General features: G+C 43.3%; 1 protein-coding gene across 1 annotated transcript in view; it reads left to right on the top strand.

Annotated features, from left to right (window-relative positions):
- The first annotated feature begins 5,994 nt into the window (after positions 1 to 5,994).
- The window catches only part of npepl1 (aminopeptidase like 1), a 28,442-nt gene continuing 18,152 nt past the window's right edge, over positions 5,995 to 16,284 (top strand). Inside the window, exons 1-2 of the mRNA XM_020518729.2 lie at positions 5,995 to 6,204; positions 14,296 to 14,481. Of these exons, the coding sequence (XP_020374318.1) occupies positions 6,055 to 6,204; positions 14,296 to 14,481 (336 nt within the window). The 5' untranslated portion in view covers positions 5,995 to 6,054. The remainder of the gene's footprint in view (positions 6,205 to 14,295; positions 14,482 to 16,284) is intronic.

Raw genomic sequence — 16,284 nt, 5'->3', positions numbered from 1 at the left:
GGATTGCTTGGCTGAATAGTGTAAGGGGCAGCAATATCAGCCGAGTTTGAAGTAGATGTGTTCCAGAAGTAATATAGGAACGTTTCAACTAATGTTCAAAAAGGCTAGAGGTTGTGTGTCCAGTTTGAGACCTTTGCAGCAAACTATTGAAGCTTAAGCCCATGGTAAGAAAGAGGGGAGGCGATGGCCTAGTGGTATTATCGCTGGACTGTTAATCCAGAGACCCAGATAATGTTCTGGGGACCCAGGTTTGAATCCCGCCACGGCAGATGGTGGAATTTGAATTCAATAAAATATCTGGAATTAATCTAATGATGATCATGAATCCATTGTTGATTGTCGGAAGAACCCATCTGGTTCACTAACATCCTCTAGGGAATGAAACTGCTATCCTTACCTGGTCTGGCCTACATGTGGTTGACTCTGAACTGCCCTCTGGGAAATTAGGGATGGACAATAAATGCTGCCTAGCCAGCAACGCCCTCATCCTGTTAATGAATAAAGGAACTTACAATTATGAAAGCATTTTTCATGTGCTCAGAATGCCCTGACATTCTGCACACCCAGTGAAAAGCAGTAATTGCTGTGCAGGTAACACAGCAGTGAAATTGGACTTAATGTGGTCACATGAACATGACCAGATAAATTGTCTTTTGATGATGTTGAGGGAATAAATTTCTTCAATCATGACCAACTGAGCAGGCAGACAGAACTGCAGTTTGATGTTGTATCCATCACCTTAAATTATTCACTCGCTCCCAGTAGCAGTACTGTGTACCACCTACAAGATGCACTGCAGTAAGGATCCTTAAACAGCACCTTCCAATCTCATGACCACGACATCCAGAAGGACAAGGGCAGCAGATACGTGGGAACATCGGCTCCTGCAACTTTCCCTTCAAGCCACTCACCATTCTGAATTGGATATCTGTTGCTATTCCTTCACCGTCACTGGGTCAAAATCCTGGAATTCTCTCCCTAATGGTATGAAAAGTCAGAAAGTCACATCACAGGAAAATCGTGAGTTGACTGGTTGTTTAGCAGATGTTGTTAGGGACTGTTTCAAACCTCTGTATTTTTAAAAAACATAAATTTCTAAATTGGCACCAGAGAGGGAATGATTTATCAGAATTCATAGGCACTGGAGAGCGAACTGATTTATTAGTAAGGGTGAAAATATCCACTTTCTACTAATCTACAGCTCAGTTGATAGTAAAAGAAACTTCTTTAAAATTAGTTTTCTACTTGGCAGAAATGTTGGTTTAGGCATGGCAGAGGAGCACAGTCTCATGTGTTGCACAGCTTGTAGTATGTAGGAAGTCTCAGACACTCCTGGCAGTCTGGCTCCCTACATCTGTAGGCAGTGCTGCAGTTTGACCAGTTGAGTTATGGGTTTTGGAGCTTGAATGTTGGCTGGAGCCACCGCAGTGCATCTGTGAGGCTGAGAGATATGTGAATGGCATGTTTTTAGATGTGGTCACACTACAGCTTAAGAGAGAGTGAACACCAGTCAGAGGAAGGGTCGCAGGCAGGTAGTCGGGGAAAAGCCCCAGAATTCTCTGAGGAAGGGTCACCGTACTCAAAACGTTAACTTTGATCTTTTCTTCACAGATGCTGTCAGACCTGCTGAGCTTTTCCAGCAACTTCTGTGTTTTTTGCTCCAGAATTCTCAGCTATCTCACGAACAGATTTTTGTGTGTTGGAAAGCAGTGAAAGGGAAGGTTTCTCTGAATAATGCAGCCAGAGTCTAGTTGCACAAGGGGAGAGCAGAAATAGAGGAAGAGCAATTGTGGTAGGAGAAAAAATAGGGTACAGACTGGTTTTTCTGCAGCTTGCAGACATAACTCCAGAATGGTGTGTTTACTGAATGGATTTCATTGGCTGTGAGGATGGCAGAGTGTGAACAGTCAGAGATCATGGTTCACATTGTGACCAATGACGTAGTTGGAAAGAGCGATGAGGTCCTGCAACAAGAATTTAGGGAGTTAGTAGATTAAAAAACAGGATGGCAAAAGTTATAATCTCTGGATTGTGCCAGTGAGTATAGTCCCTTTTAAATCTTTGGCCCCTTACATTAAACCTATGGTCTCTAGTTTTGGGCTCCTCTACCCTGGAGAAAATACCTTGTCTATTCATACTATCCATGCCCCTCATGAGTATAGGAATAGATGGATAGAACAGATGAATGCATGGCTGAAGAATTGGAGCAGGAGGGAAGGCTATGGATTCCAGGATCACTGGGTTTGGCATGGGGATTGGATACAAGTGAGATATGGAGGCTCAATAAGGGGTGGTGTACACACTTTGGCTTTAAACTAATTAGAGGGGTTATACCAGGAATGCTCACATCCCACAAATTCTTTTTATAAAAGTATCTTCCAACAAATGCTGTCTCAGGGCTGCATTGATGTATCGGTTCAATTTAGATGTTCAGATAGAGTCAGAGTCCTAAAGATATACAGCATGGAAGCAGACCCTTTTGGTCCATATCCCTCTAAACCCTTCCTATTCAAATACTCATCAAGATGCCTTTTAAATGTAATTGTACCATCCTCCACCACTTCCTCTGGCAGCTCATTTCATACACGCACCACACTGAGTGAAAAACTTGCCCCTTAGGTCCCTTTTAAATCTTTGGCCTCTTACATTAAACCTATGGTCTCTAGTTTTGGGCTCCTCTACCCTGAAGAAAATACCTTGTCTATTCATGCTATCTATGCCCCTCATGATTTTATAAACCTCTATAAGGTCACTGCTCAGCCTCCAATGCTCCAGAGAAAATAGCCCCAGCCTATTCAGCCTCTCCCTATAGCTCAAACCTGCCAAACATGGCAACATCCTGATAACTCTTTTCTGAACCTTTTTAAGTTTCACAACGTCTTTCCTGTAGCAGGGAGATCAGAATTGAATGCAGTATTCCAGAAGTGGCCTGGCCAATGTCCTGTACAACCACAACATGACCTCCCAACTCCTATACTTAATGCAGTGACCGATAAAGGCAAGTGTACCAAATGCATACTTTCAAGGAACTGTGAACCTGCACTCTAAGGTCGCTTTGTTCGGCAACACTCCCCAGGATCTTACCATTACCTGGGAAGGTGATGGCCTAGTGGTATTATCGCTGGATTGTTAATCCACAAACCCAGAATGTTCTGGGGACCTGGGTTCAAATCCTGCCACGGCAGTTGGTGGAATTTGAATTCAATAAATATCTGGAATTAAGAGTCTAATGATGACTGTCTAATAATGTTGATTGTTGGAAAAACCCATCTGGTTCACTAATGTCCTTTAGGGAAGGAAACTGCTATCCTTACCTGGTATGGCCCACATGTGACTCCAGACCCACAGCAAGTGGTTGACTCTGAACTACCCTCTGGGAATGGGCAATAAATGCTGCCTCATTCCACAAATGAATAAAAAAAAATTCTTTGATGTGCCCTTGTAACTGTAACATCCAATTTGGATATGACTGCCACAGTGGAACCAATCAAATCAATTTAGTTCATGTTCATACTCATTTCTGCAGTTGATGGTGATAGATATTTATATTCTGATTGGGAATGTATTCAGTGAGGTAATTACAGCATGGTGGCTCAATAGATAGCACTGTTGCCTCACAGTGGCAGGGACCCAGGTTCAATTCCAACTTCAGGCGACGATGTGGAGTTTGCACATTCTCCCGTGTCTGCGTGGGCATCATCCAGACGCTCCAGTTTTCTCTAACAGTCCAAAGATGTGCAGGCTAGGTGGATTGGCCATGCTAAATTGCTGGTAGTGTTCAGGAATGTGTGAATTGGGTGGATTAGCCATGGGAAATGCAGGGTTATTGGAATAAGGTCTGACGGTCGGGGTCTGATGGTCTTCAGAGAGTGTGGCTGTGGGCGTGTTGGGCTGACTGGCCTGTTTCCACACTGTAGGGATTCAATGAAGAACAGCCCTTGGTGAGTGAGAAAGAAATGGGAATGTTGCCTGGGCTTCGAAGGCCACATTACCAGAGTTACAAAACCACAAACTACACAGTTGCTTTACAACAGTTGCTTTTGCTCCAACACTGAAGGTCCAGGTTTTAGATCACTCTAAAAATTGGATTGGAGTGGTCAATACATAAGCTAATCTGTAGCCAAAGCATCAGCAAGTCAGTAAAAATGTATCAATTGCATTCCATTGCCTCGAACAGGACTCAAGAAAGCTGGGCTTGTGTCATACTTATCTAGGGGGGGTGAAAAATAGAGCGAGGAAGCAGTATTTAAAGGGCTGCTGCACACAGGGAGAAGTCAAGCTGTAATAGATGTAGGAAAAGGGATTCTATGATTCTGGTGGTAGGTGGGCTTTGCAGTACCCTGTCCTGTAGGACCATTAGAAATCCTCATGTGCACCACAGCAGGTCAGCCCTGTTTCAAGCTGACAAATGCATTTCAGCCTTGGGGTTGGCCATTTAACTCCGTCACAGTGTCAAATAGACCCACACGCTGTGTCCCCCAACACTGACAAATAGACCATCTTACTGATCACCCCCACACTGACTGCACCCCCCACAGTGTCTGCACCTGCACAGACCCTGCCCTTGCATTGGCCCCACCTCTACACTGACCCCCCCACCCCTACACTGACTCCCACTACTACCCCCCTGCCCCACACACTGACCACCCCCTATGTAGTCACTCAGACCCTCATGCTGACCAGCTCCATGTTATCACTCAGTCAGCTGCAGCTAAAAAGTCATAGTCATACAACACAGAAACAGACCCTTTGGTCCAACATGTCCATGCCAACCAGGTTTCCTAAATTTAACCAGTCCCATTTGCCTGCGTTTAGCCCATATCTCTCCAATCTTTTCTATCCATGTACCTGTCCAAATGTCTTTTAAATGTTGTAACTGTACTGACCTGTACCACTTCCTGTGGCAGCTTGTTCCATATACACACCAGCCGCTGCGTGACAAGCTGCCCATCAAGTCCCTTTTAAATCATTCCCCCCTCACCTTAAACTAATGCTCTCTAGTTTTGGACTCCCATACCCTGGGGAAAAGACCTTGGCTATTTGCCTTATCCATGCCACTCATGATTTTATAAACCTCTGTAAGGCTACTCCTCAGCCTCCGACGTGCTAGGGAAAAAGTCCCAGCCTATCCAGCCTCTCCTTATAACTCAAATCTCCCAGTGACAGTAAATTACTTGGAAATCATTTTTGCACTCTTTCCAGTTTAATAACATCCTTCCTATAGTAGGATGACCAGATCTGGATGCAAAACTCCAAATGTTCAGGTGCACAGAATTAAAAATCCAGGTGAGTGCCCATAATGAATAGAGGTCCCTTGCGTATTTCCCACATGTTGCCTTTGAGAATTTATTCCTGTATGCAAAATATTTCAACATGCTTCATCCTCTAACTTTGAATAAATCTACATTTTCTTTCCTGTTATTAAGTTCATGTTTTCATTCTGCTCATGACTCACAGAGACCACTGAGGAACCTTGAAATTTATTACAATGCTATTGTTTTAATAGTAATTGATGATTGCTAAACCTGTACTAATCTGTAACTACTATGAAGGTGAGAGGTTCAGATATCAATCTTGGTATGATTGTGTCACCCACAAAAAGCAGTGTGTCTGTTGAGTGTGTGAGGGTTAGGTGCAAGGTGGAGGTGAAAGAGTGAGAAAGTGAATGAGGATGAGAGAGGTACGTGAGTTAAGATGAGGGTGGGGTGAGTGAAGTTGAGGGTGCAGGTGAGTGTGTCGTGAATAAGGATGTAAGTGAATGAGCATGGATGAGAGAATGGGGTAAGTGAGTGTGAGGATAATGGTTGATGTAGATAGGGAGGGATTGGGGAGGTGAGTGAGGGTGGAGATGAGAGTGTAGTGAATAAAATTGTGAGTGAGGATGGATGAGAGAGAGAGTGTGAGGACAATGTTTGGTGTAGATGGGGAGGTGAGTAGGGGATGAGGATGAAGGTGTGACTGGGACTCGGTCCCTCCCCCTCCCGGAACCTTTGTGCGGGGCCGAGGGAGCTGTCGGGACACGGGGCGGGGAGTGGACTGCCGGCCAGGAGGAAGATGGCGGCTGTGGAGCTGAGGTTCGGAGCGGCCTCCGGGCAGTCGGAGCCCCCGAACCGGCCACTTCTGATCGTGGGGCAGCTGCCGAACCTGCAGAAACTGCGCTGGGAGGAGATCAGCGGCAAACTGCTGCCCCAGGTGTCGGAGGAGGTGAGAGGGGACGGGACAGGACGGGGTAAGGGGCCCAGAGCTTTGAAGGGGCTCCCGGGGTTTGGGGTGTGCAGGGTATCGGCTGCTGCTGAAGTTTAGCGGAGGCTCTGTAGGTCAGTACAACGCTCGGTACCTGCAAAGCTAATCCTCACTGTATTATTGACATTGTTCTGGGGGCTCAGAGATAGTAGGAACTGCAGATGCTGGAGAATCTGAGATAACAAGGTGTAGAGCTGGATGAACACAGCAGGCCAAGCAGCATCAGAAGAGCAGGAAAGCTGCTTGGCCTGAAGAAGGGTCTAGGCCCGAAACGTCAGCTCTCTTGTTCTGGGGGCTGGTTTGTTTTAATGCTCCCTCACCCCTTTATGGCACATTTTCCTTCTTTGTGTGTATCGAATGTACTCGGGTGACTGAACCGTGAACAGCACCCGGGAGAGCGCTTTCCGGGATCTTTTGGCCTGACTTTGCTCACATTCCTGGTCAGGAATCACTCGATACCAGGTTATAGTCCAACAGGTTTATCTGAAAACACGAGCTTTCGGAGTTTTACTCCTCCTCCAGGTGTCAGTGAGAGAGGTGGTATCAGACACAGGATTCATAAGTAAAAGATCAAACGTTCACACCATTGATGAGGATATACTAAACAAACCTAAGATGCTGTTAAATTTTTAATCAGTTAGAAGGTTTTAATTAATTAACATCTATATGTAAATCCCCTAATTCCTTTCAAGTCACTGTCCTGAGAGAACTAAAGGTGGACCTTGTCCATCCCAGTCCAACACCAGCACCTCCACATGACAGATTCCTGGTGACTGACATTTGACAGAAGGCATGTGATCAATATGATACTGGAGCAGCTAGAGTTTGGCTGGAGTATCAGGTAGAGGGTGTTCCTGCCTTTACACTGGTGGTCCATGACATGATGCTCCCACCTGAAGAGCAGTGACCTTTTGCACCATTCCCACTGCTGGTCATAATCCACTCCTAGCTCTCTGGAAATTGTTCCAGATCCATTGGCTGTCTTATCCCCTAACCCTCCCATGGCTACCAAAAATATCCCAGCTTTCAAAGCTATTTTGTTAATACTTTGATCACACTTCACTTAAAAAGTCAGTTATCAGAAATGAGTAAAGTCAAGGTTACAGGCAGGCCCGAAGATTACTTCTGACTTGTTCACATTTCAAAGGTCAAAGTACCTTTCCTGGATCCCCAATTATGCCTGTAAAACTGTAATCACACGTGAATTGATAGACACAAAAAGAACAAAGTCTACCTAATTTGACTTCGTTCTTCACAATAGTGATATGATATATAGTTTGCAAAGAAATAGGAACCAAATATTTTGTGAATGTGCATCGGGTTGCCTTATTGCCCAAACCTTTTGAACCATTTTGACGCTGAATTGGATTAAATAACCAATCCAAAATAGTGGCAGAGTATTGAATGTACGTTTCCAGCTCATGATGAAATAGAAAGCTGGTGACTCCTGGAGGCACCTGAGAAGCATAAACAAAAGTGCGGACTGATGTTCAGTGGCTTCTAAAAGACAATAGTGAAGAGGGAAGATTCAACTATCTCATTTTTAGGTAGGCACAAAGTATTAAATTTGTTTAATAGCTAGAAGTGGGTGAAGGCAACAGCAGAAACCCAAACAGCCTTTTAAAGAAAATGGCACACATCTCCAGCCAAAGTCAACAAATGGGTTCTATGGAAGTGAATTTAAAAACTGAGGGAGGAATCAGGTCAGCTTGTTGACAATTATGTAACAGGTTTGAAACGTACAACTGGAAAGTACAAATTTAAGGACACAGATGAAAAACTGCAAGATCAGTTCATTTGGAGCACAGCACACTTTGGGAGGCAGAGTCAAAGTAGTAATGTTACTCAACTAGTAATCTTGAACCCAGGCTAGAATTTTGGGGATATGGATTCGAATCTTACCATGGCAGATTGTGAAATATGAACTTAATGAAAAAAATCTGGCATTAAAACCTAGCCTAATGGCGACCATAGAGGAAATCTGATCTATATATGACTCCAGATCCAAATTAATGTGATCTCCTTTCCTCAAGGGCATTAGTGAACCAGATGGGTTTTTGCAGCAATCAATGATAGCGACCGGGAGAGTATCACAGAGATTAACTTCCAATGACACAAAGATAGGTGGAGGGACAGGTAGTGTTGAGAAAGCTGGAAGGCTGCAGAAGGACTTATACATACTAGCAGAGTGGGCAAAGGAATGGCAGATGGAATACAATGTGGGAAAATGTAAGATTATGCATGTTGATTGGAAGAAGAGGCATAGACCTTTCTGTATGGGGCAAGGTTTCAGATCTCAAGCATAAAGGGACTTAGGAGTCATAGTTCAGGATACTCTTAAGGTTCATTGACAGTTAGGAAGGCAAATGCAGTGTTAGCATTCTTTTCAATGAGGCTAGAATAAAAGAGCAGAGATGTACTGCTGAGGCTGTATAGGCCTCTGGTCCAACCGCATTTGGAATACTTAGCAGGTTTGGGTGCCCTATGTAAGGAAGGGTGTGTTGACATTGGAGGTGGTTTACAAGAATGATCCTGGGGATGAAAGGCTTGTCATCTGAGGAGTGGTTGAGGATTCTAGAGTTGAGAAGGATAAGGGCGAATCATATTGAAACTTACAGAATACGGAGAGACCTGGATAGAATGGACATGGCTTGGATGGTGAAGAATTTCATCATAGAATTCCTACAGTGTGGAAACAGGCCCTTCGGCCCAACAAGTCCAGACCAACCCTTGGAGCATCTCACCCAGACCCATCCCCCTATAACCCACATAAGTGGTACCGTCCCTGAACACTACGAGCAATTGAGCATGGCCAATCCACCTAGCCTGCACATATTTGGACTGTGGGAGGAAACTGGAGCACTCGGAGGAAACCCACGCAGACACGGGGAGAATGTGCAAACTCCACACAGACGGTCACCCGAGGGTGGAATTGAACCCAGGTCCCTGATGCTGTGAGGCAGCAGTGCTAACCACTGAGCCACCATTAAATCTGTTCAAGAAAATTTTCTTTATCAATATGTAAATGTTCCTACTAGAGAGAGAGCAAAATTTTACCTTCTCTTGGGAAATAAGGCAGGGCAAGAGACTGAAGTATAAGTAGGGGAACACTTGGGACTAGTTATCATAAAACTATTAGTTTTAAAATAGTTATGGAAAAGCATAAGTCTTCCATAATAGTTAAAGTTCTTAATTGGTGTAAGGCAAATTTTAAAGGTATGAAAACAAGAACTTTCAAAAGTTGATTGGAGTAGACTATTCACAGGTAAAGGGATAACTGACAAGTAGAAGGACTTCAAAAGGGTGATAATGAGAGTTCAGATTTTGTGCGAGGGAAATTGTGTCTCACAAAATTGATTGAGTTTTTTGAGGAAGTAACTATAAAGGTTGAGGGCAGAGTGTTAGACGTTGTTACTTGGACTTTAGTAAAACCTTTAACTAGGTTCTGCATGGTAGACTAATTAGTAAAGTTAGATCACATGGGATTCAGGGTGAGCTTGTCAATTGGATACAAAATTCTCTCTATGGTAGGAGACAGAGAATGGTCGTAGATGGTTGTCTTTCGGACTGGAAACCTGTGACCAGCATTGTTCTATAGGGATTGGTGCTGCGTCCACTTTTGTTTGACATTCACATAAATGGTTTGAATGAGAATATAGGAGGCATGGTTAGTAAGTTTGTGGATGACAGACAAATTGGTTGTATAGTGGACAGCGAAGAAGGTTATCAGGGATTACAGAGATCTTGATTAATTGGGTTAATGGGCTGAAGAGTGGCAGATGGAGTTTAATTTGGATAAAATGAGGCATTGCATTTTGATAAAACAAACAAAGGCAGGTCTCATACAATTAATGGGAGGGCCCTGCGTAGTGTGGTAGAACAGAGAGACCTAGGAGTTCAGGTGCATAATTCTTTGAAATTTGTATCACAGGTAGACAGGGTGGTTAAGAAGGTGTTTAGCATGTGTGTCATCATTGCTCAGACCCTTGAGTACAGGAGTTGGGACATCATGTTGAGGTCATACAGAACGTTGGTGAGGCCCCTTCTGGAGTACTATGTGCAGTTCTGGTCACCCTATTATAGGATTGATATTATTAAACTGGAGATGTTTCAGAAGAGATTTACCAGGATATTACAGGAACAAAAACAAAGTTGCTGGAAAAGCTCAGCAGATCTGGCAGCATCTGTAAAGGTAAAAACAGAGTTAATGTTTTGGGTCTTCTGAGGAAGGGTCACTGGACCTGAAACGTTAACTCTGTTTTGCCCTTCATAGATGCTGCCAGACCTGTTGAGCTTTTCCAGCAACTTTGTTTTTGTTCCTGGTTTTCAGCGTCCGTAGTTCTTTTGGTTTTTACCACGATGTTGCTGGGAATGGAGGGTTTCAGATATAAAATTAGGCTGGGACTTTTATTTTCACTGGAGTGTAGGAGGTTAAGGAGTGATCTCATTGAGGTTTATAAAATCATGAGAGGTATAGATAAGGAGAATGATAAGGGTCTTTTCTCTAGGGTGGGGAGTTCAAAACTAGGGAGCCTATTTTTCAGGTGATAGGAGAAAGATTTCAAAAAAGACACAAGGGGCTACTTTTTTTATACAGAGTGCTTCGCATGTGGAATGAACTGCCAGAGAAAATGGTGGATGCAGGTACAGTTACGATGTATAAAAAACATTTGGATAACTTCATGAAAGGTTTGGAAGGATATGGGCCAAGTGCAGGCAGGTGGGACTAGTTTAGTTTGGGAACATGGCGTGGACTGGTTGGACTGAAGGGTCTGTTTCCATGTTGTGTGACTGTGGCTTATAAGATGTTTCCGCTAGTAGGAGAGAATAGGACTCGAAGGCGCTGCCTCAGAGTGAAGAGGTGACCCTTTAGAACTGAGATGAGGAGCAATGTCTTCAGCCAGAGGGTGGTTAATCTATGCAGTTCATTGCCACAGAAGGCTGTGGAGGCAAAATCATTGTGTGTATTTAAGACAGAGATAGACCCTTGATTAGTAAGGGGATCAAGGTTATGGGGAGAAGGCAGGAGCCTGGGGTTGAGAAACATATCCGTCATCTTATGGATAAGACTCAATGGTCCAAATGGCCTAATTCTGCTCCTATATCTTCTAGTCAATTCTGGATTTTGTTAGCTCAGTTGAAGATCCATCTGCTGCCATGGTGCAATTTGAGTCAAAGTCCTCCAAGTGTTAGCCTTGGCCTCTGGATTACTAGTCCAGTGACACTACCACTGTGTCACCATCTCCCCTAATACAGCCAACTATTTCTTTTGATGTTGTATGATAGTCACGTCTAAGGTGTAGATGAAAAACATCAAAAACATGGAGAGAAGCAGAAAAGCTGAGATGAAGCTAAACACAGGCAAACGTGTGGCAAAATGACAAAACGGCACTTCTTCTGAAAGGTTTACATGTTTGACTGAGTTAAGCTGAAAATTAAGATGAAAATTTACCAGCCATCTCTGAGATGCAAGTTCCAAAGGACAAGAGTTGAGATGTTTCATCCAATATGTGTGTTCTTTCATATCTCACGTGTTGGAGCACAGCAACCTGTGAGAGTTGATGTTGGGTACCAGTGATCAGAGTCACATGAAGAGACCAATCTGTCACAGTCCAACAGAGAGAAACCTGTCACTGTGCTTCTACAAAATGACTGGGAGCAGCTCTGGTACAAATGGGAAAAGTGGATATATTCACATCCAAAGCACTAGCATTAACTGAGACCAGATCTACCAGTGTAGAGAGCGTTTGTCATTTGGTTCTCGTTCATTACTCAATGGCAACATTGCAAAGAGGAGAGTGATCATTGTCCATTAGAGCAGATTGACAGAACAATCTGCATTGAGTAGCAACAAGTTTGTAGAGGTTACCTTCAGAGTTACAAGTTCAGTCTGAAATATAAGCTGGGAAGATAGATGGTGTTGGCAGATGCCCCCTTTCAGTTGACACTACAAGAAGATGTGATACAAGGGCAAAGAATAAAGATGCATCACCTTGTGACTGTAACACCAGCAAAACAGAGTTGTAAAGGCTCTGTCAGCAACTGATGTAGAGGTGAATAAGAAGAAATGAAGAAATGGAAGCTCTGAGCCAGATCAGCTGCGTACAGGATAGGCCTGACAGAGACTCGGTGTGATGTTTACATGCGATGTATGCCAGAAATACAGAAATAAACATCAGAAAGAGGTGATAATGACTGAAGTATTACCAAGACCATGAAACAGATTTGTTCTTTCTGTAACCAGAATGATATGTCGTGTTTGCTGATGAACTGCTCAAAGTTCCCTTCTATCTAAAGGGTGAATAATTTAAGAGCCACAGTGATGATTTCCACAGTGCAAGATCTGTTCACTGAGCAGGAACAATATGCGACAGTGGAACACATTTGGTCTCCAGAGAATTCAAGAAATTCATGGAACAGTGGTTCATTGCCAATTACAGATGGAGGTGTGGGTTTATTGAAAGACACGTCAGTCTCTTGTGAAATATTGAGACGCCTTGCTTTACTGTCACTCAGATCTGCAGCCTTTGAGGCTGACATAATGTGCCTGCAATGCTACTGAACAGAGGAAAGTGTGAGGCAACTCTATCAATCAAATACACCCTCAAAGTGACCAGGAGGAACTAAGTAACTCACTGATGCTCAGGTAGGAGGATAACACTGGAACGAACAAACTTCACTCTCGTCTGAATTATTGAAAGGGTAAATGTGAATTGACACTTGGAGCTCAGTTGATGAAGCTAAGTCTGTAAGGTCAGACGTCATTGAATTTAAAACCGATCAGCAAATGAGAAGCAACAGAGTCTATACTTGACCTGCCGCTGAGCTGGAAAAGCAGCAACATCACTAAACAGCGAGCCAATGTCAGCATTCACAAGTGATGCAGCATTCAACATCAACTACCACACCATGAGTGACGCACATATGGCTGTGAAGTGAACCATCTCATCACTGAGAGCAGTTATAGATTTGCCAATAAGTTGGAGGCACAACACGCTATGAATTTGGAACAGACCTAGAATTATGGAAATCCCTAGCTGTGGAGTATTTTGCAAACACTGGGCCCAAAAGTCACTTGAACCTCCTAATCGTGCTACACTCCCTGTACTATACTCTCAAACCCCCCCAAAATGTTGCTTTTTGTAATAATTCTACTAATGCTCAAGTAGATCAGTGCTATCTGTTTCCATTGTCTCCCAAAAGACCCTGTTCCATTGATTATTCTCTATAGTGTTTCCACAGATTAGATTTAAATGTCCTTTCCTTCAGGTGCATATCATGTTCTGTGGTTTTACTGTTTCGGACAAAGCTGAAACAGTTTGTAATGCTCTGCATAATCTTGATCCTTTACAATCAGTAACGATTTCACTGGTCAACCCTTTCTCTTCTTCCAGTGAGAATGTGCACAATTTACGTAATTGCTGGATATAACCCAATTCCTCTGTCTCTTCAAGCATTCTAGTTTCAAACATCCAGAAGCTGGAACAAGAGGCACTTTACACTATATATGTTCATAGCCTTGGACTCAACAACTTCCTGTAATCCTGGTGCATTAGCGATAATGATATTTTGCAAGTTAAATCCTTCAGGTTTGATATTTCAGCCATAGTGAAGGCCCTGAGTTGTTATAGTGGTTCATTGGCAGCCGTATGCCCTGTCCTGTAGGCATTAAAAAACCTTGGCACCATTTGCAAAACAGTGCGGGAATTGTTCCCAGTGTCCAGGACAATATTAATCCCTCATCCCATATCATTTAACAGATTACCCTGATCTCTTTGCTTTTCCAGGGCTCTTGCTCTGTTTCCAACATGACAACAGTCCTCCAAAGTTCTGGTGAAGAGTCATCGGACTTGAAATGTTAACTGTACTTTCTTACCACCAATTCTGCCAGGTGTACTGAGTTTCTCCAGTAATATGTTTTTGTTTCAGATCCCCAGCATCCCTAGTTCTTTATTTTATTCCAAAGTACTTTATTGGCTGTGAAGCACTTTGGGTCTTCCTGGGGTCATGAAAGGCCATATATAAATGCAGGTCTTTGTTTTCTTTCTGCAGGCTTGGCAGACGGCGCTGGGCACTCTCAACCCCAACCCGACAGACAACTGCCCCCTGTACCTGACGTATGCCACAGTGGCTGCCTTACCCTCTCGAGTCAGTCGGCACAACAGCCCATCAGCAGCACCATTTCTCACTCGTCTGGTGCGAAGCAGCCTGCCTGGAGGAGTGAATCGCTGCATTTTGGTAACTACTGGTGCCTGAACACACTACACGGGGATGGGTGAATGGGGGGTGTTTGAATAGAAATGTTCGCCAAGATTTCCTGAAATATTTATTCTTTTGTCTAAATGTCTCATGTTTGGATTGTGTGCAACACCGTTTAAAGTTATTCTTAAAGGAATATACCCATTTCCTGCAGTTGTTTTCTGTCCTAATAATATGGCCTGCTGTTTTGAGGTCGCTGCTGTCAGGAGTCAAAGCAGGATAATTGTAATTGATTGATCTGATGAGATCACATACAGGAATTTGTAAATTGCAAGAGACTTTAATCAGTGTGAGTGACTAAATTTTCTTTTGAAGCAAGTAATTATTTTTCATCAGTGACAGTGTGATGTCTAGAATGTGCTAAGTGCATGGTTAGCACTAGAATTTAGATACTTGCGAAAATGAATTTTCTGAGCCTTTGTTCTTTGTGTGCATTTCCTTCTGATTCTGTATGCCTTCTCTGTACTATTAGTTTGTTGTTACTCTTATGGGTTTCTTGTCCCACCACGAGCCTTGATCAATCCTGTGGATATCTGTGCATCCACCTGATTTTTTTACCATCTAGTTTGGTCGTTGGTCTTGCAATTACTCATGTTTGTGTCCTAACCTGTGCTTCATGTTTCTTCAGTGATTTCTCTCTATGCCCTGATCTCTCTTTCTCTCTTCCCCACCATCTCTCTCTTGCTCCACTTAATTGGCCTATTTACTCTCATAAGAACATAAGACTTAGGAGCAGAAATACACCTTCCAGCTCATCGAGTCTGCTTTGTCGTTCAGTGAGATCGTGGCTGATCTGATAATCCTGTTTCCTGCCTTTCCCCTAATACCTTTGATTGCCTTACTGATTAAAAATCCATCTATCTCAGCCTCTAGTATACTTAACGACCCAGCCTGAACAGCCTCCTGTGGTAAAGAATTCCACAGATTTACTACTCTCTGAAGAAATGCCTCCTTACCTGGGTCTTAAATATGCGACCCCTATTCTGAGATTATGTCCTAGACTCGCCCAGAAGGAGAAACACTTTCTCATCTACACTGTCCAGTGCTTTAAGAATCCCCAATATTTTTCCTTCGTGCTCCTTCACTATCCTTTTTTGAGATTCGTTCTCTGTATCTTAGTTTCTCTCCCACTCACAGTTTTGCTCGTCATTTGTCCTTTCATTGTCAACCTCATTCGTTGTGTGCACTTGCTGTCTCTGGGGCAGTTTCACTTGTTCTCTTGGTCCCTTGTTTATGTACTCTTACCGACTTATTTGCTGTCTCTGGAGCTTCTGTCATTCTAATCCAACTCTCCAGTACTTTGCCTAGTATGAGCTGTGGCAGAGGCAGCATCATATCTACACCTGGTCTTGTTCTCACTTGCTGCTTCCTGTTCAGTTTAATTTAGTCAAACTCATCCAATGTATATTTGGGATTTGCACTAAACTTCAACACCCTGGGGCTAGGGAGTATAGAGTTAGTTCTCTTGGTCATGATTAAAACATTGAATTTGTATGTGATGTGTGACAAGTTCATTGTACAAGATCACATATGATGAATGGATGCAAAGTAAGGTAACAAAAGGCTGTCGGTGTTTTTCGACCAATATTCCAACAATGGTCAGTGGCTTTGAGACCTGAGAGTAGGTTGAGAACTTAAAAAGAGAAGGACTTGGTTTCAAGATTTGTTCTAAACTAATTAAAGAGCTTTGATAAATTACTTCAGCCATCCTGGAAAGATTGAAAGTTACCTTCATTCCTGGTTTATTAGTGGAAACAAATAACTGAGGGTTTACTTCCTGCT

The sequence above is a fragment of the Rhincodon typus genome, chromosome 19 (genome assembly GCF_021869965.1).
Source record: "Rhincodon typus isolate 14 chromosome 19, sRhiTyp1.1, whole genome shotgun sequence".
In the NCBI taxonomy this organism is placed as follows: domain Eukaryota; kingdom Metazoa; phylum Chordata; class Chondrichthyes; order Orectolobiformes; family Rhincodontidae; genus Rhincodon; species Rhincodon typus.
Note: the sequence above shows the minus strand (reverse complement) of the source record. Positions and strands in the feature narration are given on the sequence as shown.